We start from the raw sequence: 17051 nt of genomic DNA, 5'->3' as shown, positions 1-17051 counted from the left end.
TTTCTATTGCTGTCATAACAAATAACCACAAAATTAGCAACTTAAAAGCTAATAAAAAACTTAGCACGCAGTCAGAAGTCTGGTTGTGTTAGCTGGTTTCTCTGCTTAGTCTCACAAGGCTAAAATCAAGGTGTTGGCTCGCTGGGTTCTTATTGTTAGGAGTGTGTGGCATTAATTCACTTCCAAGCTCTTTTAGGTTGTTGGCAGAACTCAGTTGTTCTTTGCAGTTGCAGTACTGAGGTCCTCATTTCCTTTCTGGCTGACAGCTAAGGGTCTCCCTTAGCTCCTTAAGGCTTCTATCCCATCCTTTCACATGTCCCTACGTCTTAGAGCTAGTAAAGGTGAGTTGATTCCTTTGTACACTTAGAGTCTCTCTAACTTCCCCTTCTGTGGGCTCTCTCTTGTTTTCTTATCTGTTGCATTTTTCACTGACTCTTGCCTTCATGTTCTCCTTTTATGGGTTTATATGATTACACTGGGCCTACCTACATCATCCAAGATACTCCATTTCTTTTAAGGTCAGCTTATCAGTATCTTAATTCAATTGACCCAGTTTCTTCATAGTAGGACCTTGATTAGTGTTTGACTGTCAGGTGAAGGGAACCTCGGGCTGGAGGGTGGATGTCACTAGAAGACTGTCTACCACAGCAGGGTATGCCAGTTTTTTTTTTTTTTTTAATGTAGACTGTTATTTCTTTCCTGCATGTACTTTTTATTCCTCTGCATAGGTTTTTAATAATTTATAATATTTATCTCATAATCTTTATTTGCTCTTTATTTTCTAAGGTTCTTGGAGAACAGTCAAATAATGTTTGTATCTGCTAATTTGTGATGAAGGGGATCATTTTCTTCTGTCTTCTCTGATTTTGGTTTGTGAACTCATTTTATAGCCTGGGTTAAGGATATATCCCTTCGGAGAAATTTTGTGTGGATTTCTGTTGTGTACTGAAGTGACAGTATCACCTGGACCCTTCTTAATTTAACATTTGGGATTTATTAGGCACATGGGTAAATTCAAACCCAAAACCTAGTTGAAGGCAAGTCTGTGGCTTATAAATTCAAAGGGTAACTTCTCATCTCCTATCCAGAGCTCAAATCTAATTGAACTGACTTCCTTGTCTTTTCCCGATGCTGTGATTTTTATGTTTTATGTTTTGTAGGGTTTTGGGGGGGCGGGAACGCGTGCACGGACAAGGGCTGGCTTATCTTTACCCCAAAAATGTATCTCTTGGAAAGTCTATATAAACAATGTCTTGACCAGTTTTAATTTTTCATCCATTGGGGGCTCAAGGTATTCTCTGTTTTCCTTGTGGACATTAGAGCCAAAGCCCCTGGGTTACTAATACAGGTTGGCTCCTCTAGGACAACCTGTTAAAAGCTTTTTCCTGTATATTCCTAAGGATTTCCCTTACATCTTATAGGCTCAAGTATTCATTTTTAGGTCATTTTAATTAGGGAGGTTTTAGGTTGCCTGGTTGGCCTCCTTTTCAGAAATAGAAGTTTTCCCATTGATTTATCTTTTAAACCACTTTCTACTGGCTCTACAACTACTACTATACTCAGGTCAGAAATAGTTTTCACATTGCCAAATCTAGTGGATGTTTTTCAGTCCTTATCCTAGATGACGTCTTCGCATATTTGTCTTTGTTGAGGACTTCCAACTACTGGAAACTCCTTTCCCTTCTCTGTCCCTTCCTTTCAAGTCCCATCAAGTCCTTTCCTGTCCTTTCCCTTACCTTTTCTCTTCTAACATTATACTTAACTTGGTTGTTCTGTCGTTTTGACCATTTCTTGTTTGTTTGTTTGTGTTTTTGTTTTGACCATTTCTTATTAATTTTCTTTTGGCTTTTCCTTTATCCTAATTTAGTGTTGAAATTCCTTGGGGCTTAGTCCTGAGCCTCTGCTTTTCTCACTTCAAAATTGTCACCAAATTTAAGTACCTAAAATCTTTCATCCAAACTTTGCAGTAGTTACTTAAATTTTATTTCCCTGATTCCACTGTATCATTGTCTTTCAGGGCCTTGTTCACATTGTTTCCAAAATGATCTTTTTAACAATACAGTTCTGATCATGCCACAAAAATACAGTTTGGTTGAAATGCTTTAATGGCTTTCCATTAGGATGAAATTGAAAAGTTCTTTATTTAAAAAAAAAAAAAAAAGCCCTTTATGACCTGCAGGGTTCTCCATGAGCTGGCTTTTTGGCTGACTTCTGGCTTCACCTTAAGCATTTTATTTCTTTGCTTATTATACTACATTGGCCATATCAGTTAGGGTTCATTGAATGTAAGCCACAGAAGTGGATTCTGTCAAATTTAAGCAAAAAATGAATTTTTTGGATATGTACAATTGTTTCAGAGAATTAAAAGCCCCATTTCAGACCTCTGGGAGAAGAGAAATTGGGTAGGTTCGAGGGCTAGGTAGACAAGAATTAGTAGAATCCTAATATTACTCCCATTAGACTAACGGGTCTGACCATTTTTGCCCTTGTGTGTATGCCTTCAGGATTTAAATTCCCAGGAGAGACTGTTTCAGCTTGGGTTGCCATGTTTATCCCTGAGCTGAGAGTGTATGTAATGGAGGGAGGGATATTTCTCTGACAGAAAATAGGATGTTATTTGGACACAAAATGGGAAGAATTCTGGGCAGGTAAAAATAACAGAAATGGGTCTCTCTTTTTTTAGTTTGTGTTATATCTTAACAGAGGCCTGGTCTGCTAATCTTTTTTTTTTTTTTTTTAAAGATTTTATTTATTTATTTGTAAGAGAGAGAGAGAGAGTGAGAGCGAGCACAGGCAGACAGAGTGGAAGGCAAAGTCAGAGGGAGAAGCAGGCTCCCTGCGGAGCAAGGAGCCCGATGCGGGACTCAATCCCAGGACGCTGGGATCATGACCTGAGCCGAAGGCAGCTGCTCAATCAACTGAGCCACTCAGGCGTCCCCTCGTCTGCTAATCTTAATTAAGCTACCCCTTATACTCAATACATTCTACTTTTCCAGCATAGCATAATATTTGTCTGATTATTTAATGTCTGGATCCTTCGCTTTAAGAACCGTAAATGAAAGGATGGATACCTATTTTTTTTTTTTTTTTTTGGTAATATCTTCATCTAGTATTTTGTCTGGGTATATTAGGCATAAATATTTGTAGAATACTGTAAACCAGAGTCAGCTATGCAATATTCAATTGATTATGTCAAAATAACATTTAAAAACATTTTTTTAAAGATTTCATACTGAAATAGGAAAGCATGTTAAGTATAAAAGGCTTAAAAAATTTTAATATATAGGCAGCTATATAAAGCTAAACAAAACCATAAGCTATATACCCAGAAGTTTGAGGATACATAAAAATGTCAGCAGAGTTTGTGGATGATTTTTCCCCCCTACTTTACCATCTATTTAAGATTTTTAATAATTAGTATGTATTATTTTTGTAGGTAAAGTCAAAAGAAACAATGTAGAATTGTTCATATCTATAAAAATAAGAGCAGCCTAAGAAATGGTTAATGCTTGCCGAAAGAGATTGAGGAGCACCTATATTCCATCAAGTTGGCCAAGAGTCTTTGGAGAGAAAGCTCTAACTTTTTCTAAATTTTATTTAGCCTCTTTGAATAATGAATGTGTTAATCAATATAGACACATATTGCACAATCTAGAAAGGGAAAGGCAGAATAATCCTGTTATTTATTAGTCACCAAAGGAAAAGGAAATTAAGGCAACATTAACAACGGAATCTTTCTATTGTTGTATGTATTATTCTGTTTACTTCTTTTAACATTAATAGGTATTCCTCCTTTATATTTTGTAATATGGTTACTATTTATCTAACACTTAATATGTAGTAAGAGATTAATAACAGTAGTATGTGTTTTACATGAATTAGTTAATCCTTGCACCAGCCCTGTGAAATCATTGGTGCCATCCTCCCTTTGTAGATGAGGTTCAGAGAGGTTATTTGCATGAGGCAACAGGTTTTAGATTTTTAACTACTTTCACACCATATTAACCTCCAGAAAAGAATATGCAGTCCTAGGATGGGGTTAGGGATAGCTTAACAAGTTTAGTCATTTACTAGGTTAAATATTCCTCAGGACTTATCCCATTCATTTACTGTGGTTCACTGCTGAATAGACAACTTGGTACAGTACTGATTTGGCCTCCCAGGCAGTTTGAAATTGGGAAGTGGGAACTCTGGTTGGTGACCACTAACAGTTAGGTCACTGGTCATGTATACTCCTGTCTAGTATACTGTTTTTATGTAATTGCCATGGCACACTAATAAAAGCTTAGGTCTCAACAGTGTTTTCTTGGCTCTGTCTATTCTATATACTATTCTTCCTAAAATCATCATTTGTCTCCATGTTTCCAAATCTATTTTCATTCTGTGTCTGAACTAGTCTTTCAGCATCATTTGATGCAGTTGATATGCCCTTTCTTTAGATTGTCTTCTCTGGTTTTCTTACCTCAGTGATCTCAGTTTCCTTTTTTTTCCTTTTAATCAATCAATTTATTAATTAATTAATTATTTTTAAAAAGACTTTATTTATTTATTTGACAGAGAGAAATTACAAGTACACTGAGAGGCAGGCAGAGAGAGAGAGAGAAGGAAGCAGGCTCCCTGCTGAGCAGAGAGCCCGATGCGGGACTCGATCCCAGGACCCTGAGATCATGACCTGAGCCGAAGGCAGCGGCTTAACCCACTGAGCCACCCAGGCGCCCCTTTATTTATTTATTTTTAAAGATTTTATTTATTTATTTGACAGACAGAGATCACAAGTAGGCAGAGAGGCAGAGAGAGAGAGAGAGAGAGGAGGAAGCAGGCTCCCTGCTGAGCAGAGAGCCCGATGTGGGGCTCGATCCCAGAACCTTGGTATCATGACCTGAGCCGAAGGCAAAGGCTTTAACCCACTGAGGCACCCACGCGCCCCTGATCTCAGTTTTCTTTGCAGATTCTTTTTCCACGCTAACCATCCTTGAAATGTTGAGGGTCTTCAGGACTTAGTCCTAGGCTGACGTTTTTCTCTTTTACAAGCAAAAATGCACTTTGTTCCACTTTTCACCACCTCAGTAAATGGCACTTCTAATTACTACCCGATTCATTTATAATATTTTAGTATAGTATAGTATAGTATAGTATTATTTTTCTTTATCTACGTAATGTAGCTTATCATCAAGTTAGGTTCATCTGACCTCTAGATGCACTTCAGATCCGTCTTTCTCCAAGCTTTTCCATCACACTACTGCCTTAGTCCTGAGGGATGTCATCTTTCACCTAGATTGTAGAATAGCCTTCTAAATGACCTTTTTGTTTCCACTCTTCCTCTTTTCAGTTCATTACGGCATAGCAGTTAGAGGGATGATCTTCTAAAAAAACCTGTCATGCTATATTTGCATTTGGTGTCTTTCCATTGACTTAGTTTACATTCGCAACACCTCTCTATGGCTGTTCCTTCCCTTCTCTCCAGTTTGTTCTACCACTCTCTCCACTATGCTTTACCTGTATTACCTATTTTTTCTTCTCTATTTCATTGTTTTTTGAACAAGCTTTTCTACTTTACTCTGTTCACGTAACACCTGCCTGTCTAAACTTTAGGTCTTGGCTTATGTATCATTTTTTCAGACAGATATTTTCTGCTTCTTGATTTGTCACTAGTGGTTCTCTCTGCCTTCAATCATAGTACTTATTACAATTTATAGTTATGTGTTTGTTTTAATGTTTGCCTCCCTGATTAACTTGTAAATTCTTGGAGAACAGAGATCTTGTCTGTCTTGTTCCCAGCTTTATTCCCTGCTCCTAGCATAGTGCCAGTCTTCTAGTAGACACACAGTAAATATCGGTTGGTTGAATGGATGGGCGAATCAGTACATCATTACCATTCTCTGAATCATTCTATATCTTTGCTTCTCGTCTCTGTCCTGAACAAATGAATTTTGGGTATTTTCCTAGAGTTTATGCATTACAGAATTCAGTTCTGTTTAAGTCAGTGAATGTCACCGTGATTTGGATTAAGGTAATTAACTGGTGGAAGATGGAAATAGAGTAAGTTAAATAGAAAACAGGTACAGAACAATCCAAGGAGGATTATTTATCTTTTGAATAAAGATCTAGAGGTCTTACTAAAGCATTTTTTCATGCTGTACCAGTCATACCCTGAAGTATGAGGGAGTTTAGGAGAGTCAGTGATCATCATCTTCAAAAAGATTTAGGTATTTATACTGCCCTGCCTTAATAGGAAACGAAAATTTTATTTGTTCTTTTTATAGTAGTAACGGGAGTTCCAGAGTTTCAAAGTGTAATCACCACACTGCACATTTAGCTGTTCAGTTTCCTCTTTACGCTCTACAGCAGTATAAAAATAAGTTTAGAGATTGGAGGTCCTCATTCACCATGGTTTTTTGCTTTTCACTATTACACTTTAATATATATTACTAAATGTGGCAATGGTATTTTCAGTTTTGAAAGAGTATTAGGGACATTAGAGGACCTGATAATTATAAAACTATACATTCCTGACCTAAAGATAAAATTTTAATTAGAGCAATAACTCTGAAGTAGCTATGGCTGCCATTATGGAAACTTAACTGTGTATGAGGCACTGCTAGAGCCTTTACATGGACATTCTCAAAGAAAACCCTATAAGGTAGCTACTAGTCACTTTTAGAAAAATATGGAGGCTCAGAAAGCTTAAGTAGTTTGATAAAGATCACATTCTGTCAAAAACTTACACCGGTGGTCCTCCCCGCACCCTCCCCTGGCCCCAGTGTGCTGTCTCCAGCTGACTTTTAGTTTTCAGAGTTGGAGATTCCATCTATGTGCTCCACCACTAAAAAATTAGATTGTTAGCAGTCTACCTTTCACAGTAGTTTGCTGCAGAAGCTGAGTTCAGGTGTTGCTCTCTGGAACGCCTCCACCCTAGTCTCTTCCTCTGAACTTCAGTTGTCCTTCATGGCATGTGTCCTTATGGTACCAGTATTGCCATCCTGTATCATAGTAGCTTATGAATACTTACTAGCTCTGCTGTGAGACTATTAGTTCTTTGAAAGTAGAATTCCTTTCTGTTCTTCTTTATCTTCAGTGCTTTTTTTTTTTTTTTTAACAGTAAGGCTCTCCACATGTATTTATTGAAAGAAATATGAAGTAATGAACTTTTAAAAAATTTTTTTCAGTGTATGTCCATCCTTTGGAATATAAGGTCTGTAAATACTTATTTATACTCATTTACATGCTGTCTCTTTTCTGTCCTTCACAGCTGAACTTCTTAAGTGAGTTCATCTTGCCAAGGTTCATTGTCTCATTTAATAACTCTCCTTTTAGGGCGCCTGGGTGGCTCAGTGGGTTAAGCTGCTGCCTTCGGCTCAGGTCATGATCTCAGGGTCCTGGGATCAAGTCCTGCATCGGGCTCTTTGCTCAGCAGGGAGCCTGCCTCCTCCTCTCTCTCTCTCTCTCTCTCTGCCTACTTGTGATCTCTCTCTGTCAAATAAATAAATAAAAAAATCTTAAAAAAAAAAAATAACTCTCCTTTTATGGCCTGACCTAGAATAACCTATGGAATTATTTGACCTGTTCTTTTCAAATTCTCTAAGTGGTTTCTAAAATTCTCTTAAGTTCTCTTTATTTTGTTTTTTGTGGTCTGTCTTTAAGTGGTAACATTCTGTAGGATTCTGTGTTTGGTCCTCTTGATCATGCTGAAAACTTCCCCTGGGTGATCTCATTTTACCATTCCTTGGTTTTGACTAGCTTCCGCATCAGGAGTTGTACATCACACATTTACAGGGGCTAGATAGCTAACATAAATGAGCGGAGAGGTGAAGAATAATGACAGGACTCTGGTGGATTAAAGAACCTATGCCGTGGCCAGAGCTCCAGCAGATTGTTGCTCTTTCAGAATGTAGCATCCAGTATTGATAGAACTTCAGTTTTTCAGGAGAAATAAGAATTCACTTTTTTTTTTTTAAGATTTTATTTATTTATTTGGTAGACACAGCGAGAGAGGGAACACAAGCAGGTGGAGTGGGAAAGGGAGTAGCAAGCTTCCTGCTGAGCAGGGAGCCCGATGTGTGGGGCTCGATCCCAGAACCCTGGGATCATGACCTGAGTCAAAGGCAGACGCTTAACGACTGAGCCACCCAGGCGCCTCACTTTTTTTTTTTTTTTAAAGATTTTTTATTTATTTGACAGAGAGAGAGAACAAGTAGTCAGAAAGGCAGGCAGAGAGAGAGAGGGAAGCAGGCTCCCCGCCGAGCAGAGAGCCCAATGCGAGGCTTGATCCCAGGACCCTGAGATCATGACCTGAGCTGAAAGGCAGAGGCTTTAACCCAGTGAGCCATCGAGGCGCCCCTAGAATTCACTTTTAAATACTATGTCTTGGGGCATCAGGGTGGCTTAGTCGGTCAACCACCTGACTCTTCATCTCAGGCTCATGAGATCAAGCCCCACATTGGGCTCTGCACTCAGTGTGCTCAGGGGGAGTCTGCTTGAGAGCTTTTTCTCTCTCTCTCTGCTCCTCCCCCAACTCTTGTGCTTGTGAACTCTCTCAAAGAAATAAATCTTTAAAAAATATTTCTAAATTAATTTTTTTAAAAATACAGAGTTCCGGTGTTTCAAAATATGAACTAGTTTAAGGTTTCAAACACAGGGCAGGCCAACAGAAAGTCTTTTTGAGTTTTCATGTTTACGTATGCTAACTTTACTATTCTTCTGCCTCCTGGATTTGTATCTCCACACCTGCTTTTTCAGGCTGATCCTGTTCCGTTCTAGAGTGTGTTCTGCAGTTCTGAATTCTGTTTTCCACAGGTATCTCAAAGACCATGATGAGTGACCTGAACTTCAAACTTCTGTTAGGGAAGTGGTTTCAGTAGCTGTGAATATGAATATTTAGTAGATAAATTCCACCATCTACTAGGTCACTAAGCAGAATTTTTCTTTAAACTTCTGTTTTCTCTTGTGTAAAATGGGAGTGACGTTTACCACATTGGCCTATTACACTATCACATACATTTACAGGGGCTAGTGTAGTAAGTGTACTACATATAGTAACCAAATATTAGATGCTCCCGTGGCTCTGCCTGCTTCAGTGAGTGGTGTTACCAGTCCCACCTGCAGGTACTTAAGAGTCATCCTTGACTCTTCTTTCGTATTTATTCTTCAGGTCCTATTAGGTGCCAGTCCTATGAACTTTGCTTTTAGAATATCCCTTGACTACTGTTACTTTAGTTTAATCTCTGTTTTTGTGCATCAGTATTATTATAGCAACCCTTCAGCAGCTTTCTTAGTCTCTGATGAAGGCTCTCCCCAATTTAGTCTCAGCCTTGTCTTGCTTAAACATCAATCTGAGCACATGAAGCTTCTGTTTACAATCCTTCAGTGGCTTCCTGTTGTCTCTAAATTTTTAATGTTTTGGTTTTTAATGTTCTTGATCTGATTCCTGCTTATTTTTTAGCCTCATTCTTGTGTGAGCTACAGATGGTATTTACAGGTTCTTATATTTCTTTCTCAAACCACCCTTCACCTCAGTTCTATAGCTCCTTTAGAAATTAATTTAAAAGGCTTCCATCTTGTCCAGTAAGTTTTTTGACCCTCATCCTCTCACCCCAGGTCTGGGTTAGATACCCCTTTTTATGTGCTTGCGGGCCGCTAAGGATATCTCTCTCCTATCACTTTTCACAGTCTTTTGTAATTGTCTTTTCCACTAAGCTGCTTCTTCTTTTTTTTTTTTTTCTTTCCACTAAGCTTCTTGAAGGCAGAGACCACATATCTTGAATGGCTTTGTATCTCCAGGGCTTAGAGTAATGTCTGATGAACAGTAAGCTCTCAGATGTTTGCAGAATGGATACATGTATTGAATGAATAAATTTTCTTTTTTTTTCTTGAGAAATTACAGATATAAAAAGGATCTTACGACCCTCAATTATTTGTAAGGCCTTTAAAAGTGTCCCAGTTCCTTTATTTCCTTGTTTGGAGATTATGGCTGATTTTATTATGAATCAATAACATTTATGTTGTTTAGAACAAAGTAAATTATACTATTAACAAATAATTATTGTTGCCTTCAAGGGCTATGGTTTCTCAAACTTTATTATTATTTTTTATCGCAACCCACTTAGCTTCATGTTTTTCTTGCTTTCCTCTTGTTACAATGTTGAGTTCTTAGGATCTTACTGTCTCCTACCCTCCCAGGAGCCGTGGTTTGTATCAAGATTTCTCAGTTTCCACACTATTGACACTATGAACCAGATAATTCTTAGTTGTGAGGAGCTGTCATGTGTATTTTAAGATGTTTAGCATCATCCCAGGCCTCTACTGTTGTGTGTCAGTTGTGCCCCTTAGTTTTGACAACTAAAAATGTCTTCAGACATTGTCACATGTCTCAGTGGAACAGGATCATCCCTGATTGAGAACCCTACTGGTCTCTAGATCTTCCCATCTCTCACTTTTATCCTCAAAGAGCATTGCCGCCCATCTTTATTAAAAAACAACAACAACAACAGATGCTTTTTTGGGGGTAGGGGTAACTCCTTTTTCCTCTTAACTTTTATTTATCATCTCTGTTCTTCCTCTTCCCATCCACTTTTCAGAGTGAATTCTTTCACTCTTTTCTCCATTTCTTTCTTGCTTGTAACTCCATGGTGCCTCTGAAAATAACTTTCAAGCCTTCCATCCTCTTTTCTTGAGTTCCTGGTAGTGAATGTTACCACTACCACTACCTAGTAGTCCATGTTGTCATTGTCTCTTAATCCTCCATGCTCCTCCATCCCTACCCCTACTCATCCACCCCATTCAGTCATTAAGTCTGTTCATTTTACCTTCGGAATATCTTTAGAATCTACTTACTGGTCTTTGAATCTCAAGTATAGTTCTATTCCATTTTATTTTCTACATTGTAACCTGGGTGACCTTTCTGAAACAGACTCTTCCCCTTTCAGACCTTCTTAATCATGAGTTCTGGGGCTCCAGTATCTGCATTTTGAAAAGCTTATCAGGTGATTTTAACACAACTCTAATTGTGTCATTCTCCCATTTAGGAAATATTTCTTTGCCTTTAGGAATTCCTAAAACTCTTACTGTTATAAGGCGCTCTTGATGTGATCCCAGTCTATTAGCAAAGCCATTTTTGTTACAAAAAATGACTTAGGTTCTTTTAAAAAAGTGTTTTGTGACAAGTCAGTATTTAGTCATTTAGTTATTGATACATTATTTATGACTGCCAATAAAATTTATCATTGAGGGGAGGGAGGAAATATGGGTATTCTGACTTAATGATTACTATTATGTGTCTATGACAGATTTGGCGGCTAAGTTTTAAAATGTTTAAATGATTTTTTTTTCTTGCAGGTATTTATAACAGCAATGATGTAGCAGTATCATTTCCAAATGTAGTATCGGGCTCAGGATCTAGTACTCCTGTCTCCAGTTCTCATTTACCTCAGCAGTCTTCTGGGCATTTGCAGCAAGTGGGAGCTCTCTCCCCATCAGCAGTGTCATCTGCAGCCCCTGCTGTTGCTACAACTCAGGTAAGTTGTTAAAATGTTATGAAGTAACCTATAGGCGGATCTGTCGTTTTCTAAAAGTGAGTTTGATTGGAGAAGAAAGAAATTGAATAGGGCTTTCTGTAGGAATTTATGAACTACCTCCATTTGTTGTGACATGTAAATTAGTAATTTGGTGCAAACTTTCATTCTTTTTAAAAAGTAGGACTTAGTGGGGTGACTGGTTGGCTCATTGTAGAGCATGTGACTCTTAATCTCAGGGTTGTGGGTTCGAGCCCCAAATTGGGTATAGAAATTACTTAGAAATAAAATCTTTAGGACTTAGTAAATATGATCCAGTTTTGGACTTCTGTGGTTTTAAACATTCCTTTTACAATTTTAAAAATCACAGAAATAGCATTATTTTTTAAAAACTGGCATTAGAGAATAATGGGATAAAGAGTGATTGATTCCTTTAAGTATTGTATTGTTTTCCTCCTAGTGGGAGAGAAAGAATGTACATAAATATTGTAAATAAGTGACTGTGCTTATTGTGCATTTATCCCTTTCCTTTACTTTAGATATGTAAAGTTACTAGTCTTCAGGAATCCTTTAAAAGCAAGAGTCCTTTCAGAAAAATCGTAATCTTGCATTATACAAATAGGACAGTAAATAGGCAGAGCTGCGTGCTTGCAGACACACACACACACACACACTTTGCCAAAGGTAATAATTTAAAATTCCTTAAGTATGTATTTTTTATTTGTTTAGAATTCCTTATAATTTTACTTTAATTTTATCCAAAGCTCCAGTAATAACCATCTTAGTGCTTGGAGAAAATTTTTAAGATTTTATTTACTTAAATTTATTTTAGAGAGAGAGAGGGAGGGAGCATGCAAACAGTGGGAGGGAGAGAGACAGGCAAACTCCACTCTGAGCACAGAGCCTGTGGGGGTGGGGGGTGGGGGGGGCGGTGGTGGAGGTCGGGTCTCCATCTCCCATGAGATCATGACCTGAGCTGAAATCCAGAGTCAGATGCTTAACTGACTTAGCCACTCAGGTACCCCAGGAGAAATTTATAACAAAGACAAATATGTAATTACAATTAGTTAAATAGGTTGTAAGTTGCTGTAAATTTATACTTTATGTATGTGTTCATGATTTGCATTGTATAAGCCTTTAGAACATATATACACTTCCTAGTATTTTCTGTAAGCTTTACATCAAAGCATAGCATTAGTTATTTTTAAATATGTAATGGTGCAGTGCAAACAGTCACCATTATAATTAGTTTAGGTATTGGAATAAACAACAGACAGTTCGGCATAGAAAACCAATGGCTTGATTAGTGGTATCATGTTTGAAAATGAAAGTTAACTATGTGGTGAACCTCTCAACCTGAATAAGGGGAGTTTGACTAATTTAGAAGAATTTTTTGTAGCTCATTTCACTAGCCTTGGTGAGGGAGCCAGCATGCCAGGGGTGTGGGGTTAGAGAGGGTGAAAGGATAAATGAGAGAATGGTTCTTGCAAATAGTTTTATCTCTTTTAATTAAGTGTAGCCATATGCTGTTGATAGCTTTCTATCCTTGGACAAAGTCTCACATGAACATTTTCAGTGTGCATTTTTCTTTCTTTCTTTATAAAAGTCTGTTTTAATTACTCTCTGGTTAATTCCAGGCTGAATTAAGCAAAAATCTCATTTCTTCTCATTCATTATGTTTGTGGTTTTGGGGGTTGGCATTAGGGAGGTAGATGGGGGAAGTGGTGGTAAAGAGAAATTTATAGCTAGAGGGAAAATTCCACTTAACATATGACTCAACTGAAGAACAAAGAAATCATAGTTGCAAGTAATCCAGGATTCAGTCCAATTAAAATCCTTACTGTTTATCCTCTTTCCATGTTTCAGTAAGATGGGTCTCTTATAAATATGATCATCTAGTTAGACTCAAATGCTGCATGCTGAGACAACTGCATCTATGATTCTGTCTAGCAGTAAATGCTTTCTGCCTTCAAGCTGAAGCTTATTTAGCCTGGCTTATCTGGTGCTGCTGTAGCAACCATCAGTCTCCAGGCAACTGAGGCACGTTGACCTCTCAGTTGAACTGAGTGCAGAACTACTTCAATTTAGCTGCCTGAGACAATAGTATTGGTATTGAACGTGCAAAATGTGAATTTTCTAGGCAATGTGCAAAAGAAATGATACAAAAATATTTAGAATAAAATGAATGTTTAGATAGGATTCTTAAAATTGTCATGTACTTGGTAATTGAATCTTCTCTTCAAAATGACAAGTTTATTTCTGTTTAACTTTCATATAGGTCCTGTTTGTTTTCAAATTGCACAAGTCATTGTGTTTAGGTAATCAAATGGTAGCCTCTTCTTTAGGGTTTCTTTATAGGTAGTTGATTAGCAGTGCTATAAGTGGGTTAATTTAAATTACCAGTATTTAAAATGTAATTATAGAAGTCTTGTTACAGTTATTAAGAAAAACATCGCACCGGCAAGCAAATATTTTAAAAAACATAAATCAGAGAATCGAAATGTTAAATTTGAATAATGTTTTGTCTCCCTTACTTCCCCAAAAAACTTTGCAAAAGTAGTAGTTTTTAGTGACTGGCTTGGTGCCAGCAGGATGAAAATCCAGAGGTCATTTTTGATCTTTCTGCCCTGGGTTTTTTAAGTAAGATAGACAGGCCTCTTGTTTGGCTTATTTGCTGTCTTAAGAATTGTTCCCTGGAAAGTGGTCAGGGAGTTAAGATCAGGGAGAGCTTAATAGAAATTAAAAACTGAGAACAGAATTGTGCTTTTAATGGGGGAAAAAGGAGACATATGTAAAATTGTAGGGAAAAAAATTGATGCTTCGCAGCCCTAATTTTGAAAACAAACAAACAAACAAACAAAAAACTTTAAAAAAATGCTTGATGACCTAGTTTTATATTCTTCAGTGTTATGTCCTTTTGTTTTATTAGATATATTTGTTTTTAGAATAATTATTCTTTCACAGGTAACAGCAATAGAGGTAATAGTTTCTTAACATTATTAGAAGATAGAACTACTGTCCATGTGGTTTTGTTTTGTTTTGTTTTGTTTTGTTTTGTTTTTTTAATGATGTGCTCTGCCCTTGCATCATAGTTAGAGGTATAAATTAGTTTTTGTAGGTGTGTTACTAATTTTTCATTTTGCCTTTCAAGTTCCACTCTGTCTCCTAGTTCTACATTAATTCCGTTTGTCTTTTGGGAAATTTCAAGTGCTTTTGTTTGAAAGATGATTCCCTTAATAGAAGAATTTAAAGCTGAATGTAGTGAAAAAGTGTGTTACATTATTTTCTGCATTCTGTGTTTTGCTTTTAGGTACAGTCTTCATGTAGGTAATCTGCTTCCTTGTTTACTCTGTGTTACTATTATGAAAAATAAATTTAAAAATAAATGAAGGAACTTTAAAAATTTATGTGTATTTAGTAATTGCAGATGCTCAAGTATTTTTAATGTACAGTTAATGACTAATGTTTTGCACTTTTCTATGAAACTTTTACTTCAGTCAGCTTTGACTACTTCATTTTCCAGCATGATAACTTTGGGGTGTGTGCCTGTTGGGAGTTGTCTTAGATGGAGTAGTCCTCAATTTCCTTTTGGATGATGTCTGCACTTCCATTCTGTTGGAGAAAATGGTTCAGTTTCCCAGGTAGATGGACCTGACTTCAGAGGATCTCTGACTTGATTGGTCAGAATGAAAGTTTCATCTTTTGTGTTTTAAGTAATTTCATAATGACTTTTAATTTTAAGGACATTAACATTCTGAGCAAAATAAGTTTGTATAAGTGCTTTGTAAAGTCACTTACTGTTGGGTGATCAAGAGGTTAAGTAACTATGCAACATCACTTGTCTAGTAAGTAAGTGGTGATGAAACTAAGTTTGGAAACAAGGAAGTCTGACTCTGGAGTCTGATCTCTGGTCTACTAATCATTACCATAAAAATGAATATCCCAATGATGTCCTTCTCTTTGAAAAACATTGTCAGGAATTTTACTGTGTCCATTTGTGTGACACAATGCTAAATAGAAATTTGAGTCAGAAATCTTGTTTCCCAGGAGCTTTGCTGCTTACTACTGTGACTGTAGGCAGGTCTTTTCAATTTGTGGGTGTCAGTGTTTTTCGTGTGTAAAACCAAATACTTCAAATACCTGTCCTACCTGCTATGAAGACCACTATGTTACAAAGTTTAAATGAGAGTAAGTACTTTGTAGACCATAAAGTACTTTGGGTTTAATAGTTATTATACTGATGTTGAAGTTATTATAGGACTCAGTTTTAGCTGTTACAGAAACAGCCTGTTTACCAATGAGATAAATTGTACAGAAGCACTTTGCTTACTAAAAATAGTATTAAAAATTTTTCTGTTAAAATATATAATTCCATGTTAACATAGATATGTGAATTTTAGCCATTTTAGGCTCAGCTTTTGCCTGAGGTCTTTCTAGTTCTTAAGTTATTTCAATAGCTGATTTGGCCCTGGGGCCTTAATTTTTTCTGCAAAAGATGGGTGATATATTGATTAGGTATTAACCAATTAGGAAACCTGCTTAGAATTGGTTGGTTATTCTATACAGTCCTGTTGTCCAATCATGAGTGTTCAGTGATGGTTTAACAACAATTTAATCCCTCCCACTACTTTATAGAAACTCAATTGTGAAGCATTTCAGCATTAGCCTAAACAATGGTTTTGAATACGTTAAGCTCCTAACAATTAGGGAGCAGTTTGGGGCATTGAATAATGTGGAATGATGCAATTGAACCTGACAGCTTTAACAGTCAGCCTACTCATGGGACCTGAAAGTTGTTCACACTTGGTTTCATCTCTCATCACACGCTGAGTATTAAAGCCTTACTGGTGGGAGCTGACACAGAAATGGGGTCTGTTATCAGAATATGTTTCATAATGCAAAGTTTGAATTGAGTTGGAGAATATATGAAACTTTCCATTGTTCTCTAATTTTTCCTGGAAACTTTTCTAGTCCAGTTGTACTTGCAATTTGAAAAAATATATAAATTATCATTAAAATATTTGAATCCCTACATTATATTTTCAATATTGCTATGTTGTTATAGAATACATAGATTAAAATATCATTGCATAATGAGACATTTATACTATCTAGTTTTTCTTAAGGAAGTAGGTTTTAATCTTTGAAATATAGCTTTGTTAATATAATCAATAGATTATATTCTCTAATAAGGTTGATGGAAAATATGGAAGTCATAATAGCATATGAAAATAATTTTTAAAATAAGCTAAAATATGAATGCTTACCATGTAGAAAGAATTCTTTATAAGCCATATATACTAGCTCAGTTAATTCTTATGGTATTTTTATGAGATAGGTGCTATTATTAGTTCCATTTTTACCCATGGAAATTGAAGACAGAGAGGGCTAGCACCTTGCCCAAGGTGAGAAAGGTTGATTTATGGCAGCTATAGTTATGATGAAAAGTTTTCTCTTCTAAGAATGTATATGAAACTGAAATTTTTTTTTAAAGATTTTATTTATTTATTTGACAGACAGAAATCACGAGTAGGCAGAAAGGCA

General features: G+C 36.7%; 1 protein-coding gene across 11 annotated transcripts in view; it reads left to right on the top strand.

Annotated features, from left to right (window-relative positions):
* MLLT10 (MLLT10 histone lysine methyltransferase DOT1L cofactor) overlaps positions 1–17051 on the top strand; it is a 234646-nt gene that overhangs the window by 192550 nt on the left and 25045 nt on the right. For all 11 annotated transcript variants that reach the window (XM_059404205.1, XM_059404201.1, XM_059404206.1 and 8 more), the window contains one exon: positions 11332–11510. In XM_059404205.1, the coding sequence (XP_059260188.1) occupies positions 11332–11510 (179 nt within the window). The remainder of the gene's footprint in view (positions 1–11331; positions 11511–17051) is intronic.

This window comes from Mustela nigripes, chromosome 6 (genome assembly GCF_022355385.1).
Source record: "Mustela nigripes isolate SB6536 chromosome 6, MUSNIG.SB6536, whole genome shotgun sequence".
Classification (NCBI taxonomy): Eukaryota; Metazoa; Chordata; class Mammalia; order Carnivora; family Mustelidae; genus Mustela; species Mustela nigripes.
This window is presented reverse-complemented; position numbering and strand designations above follow the sequence as displayed.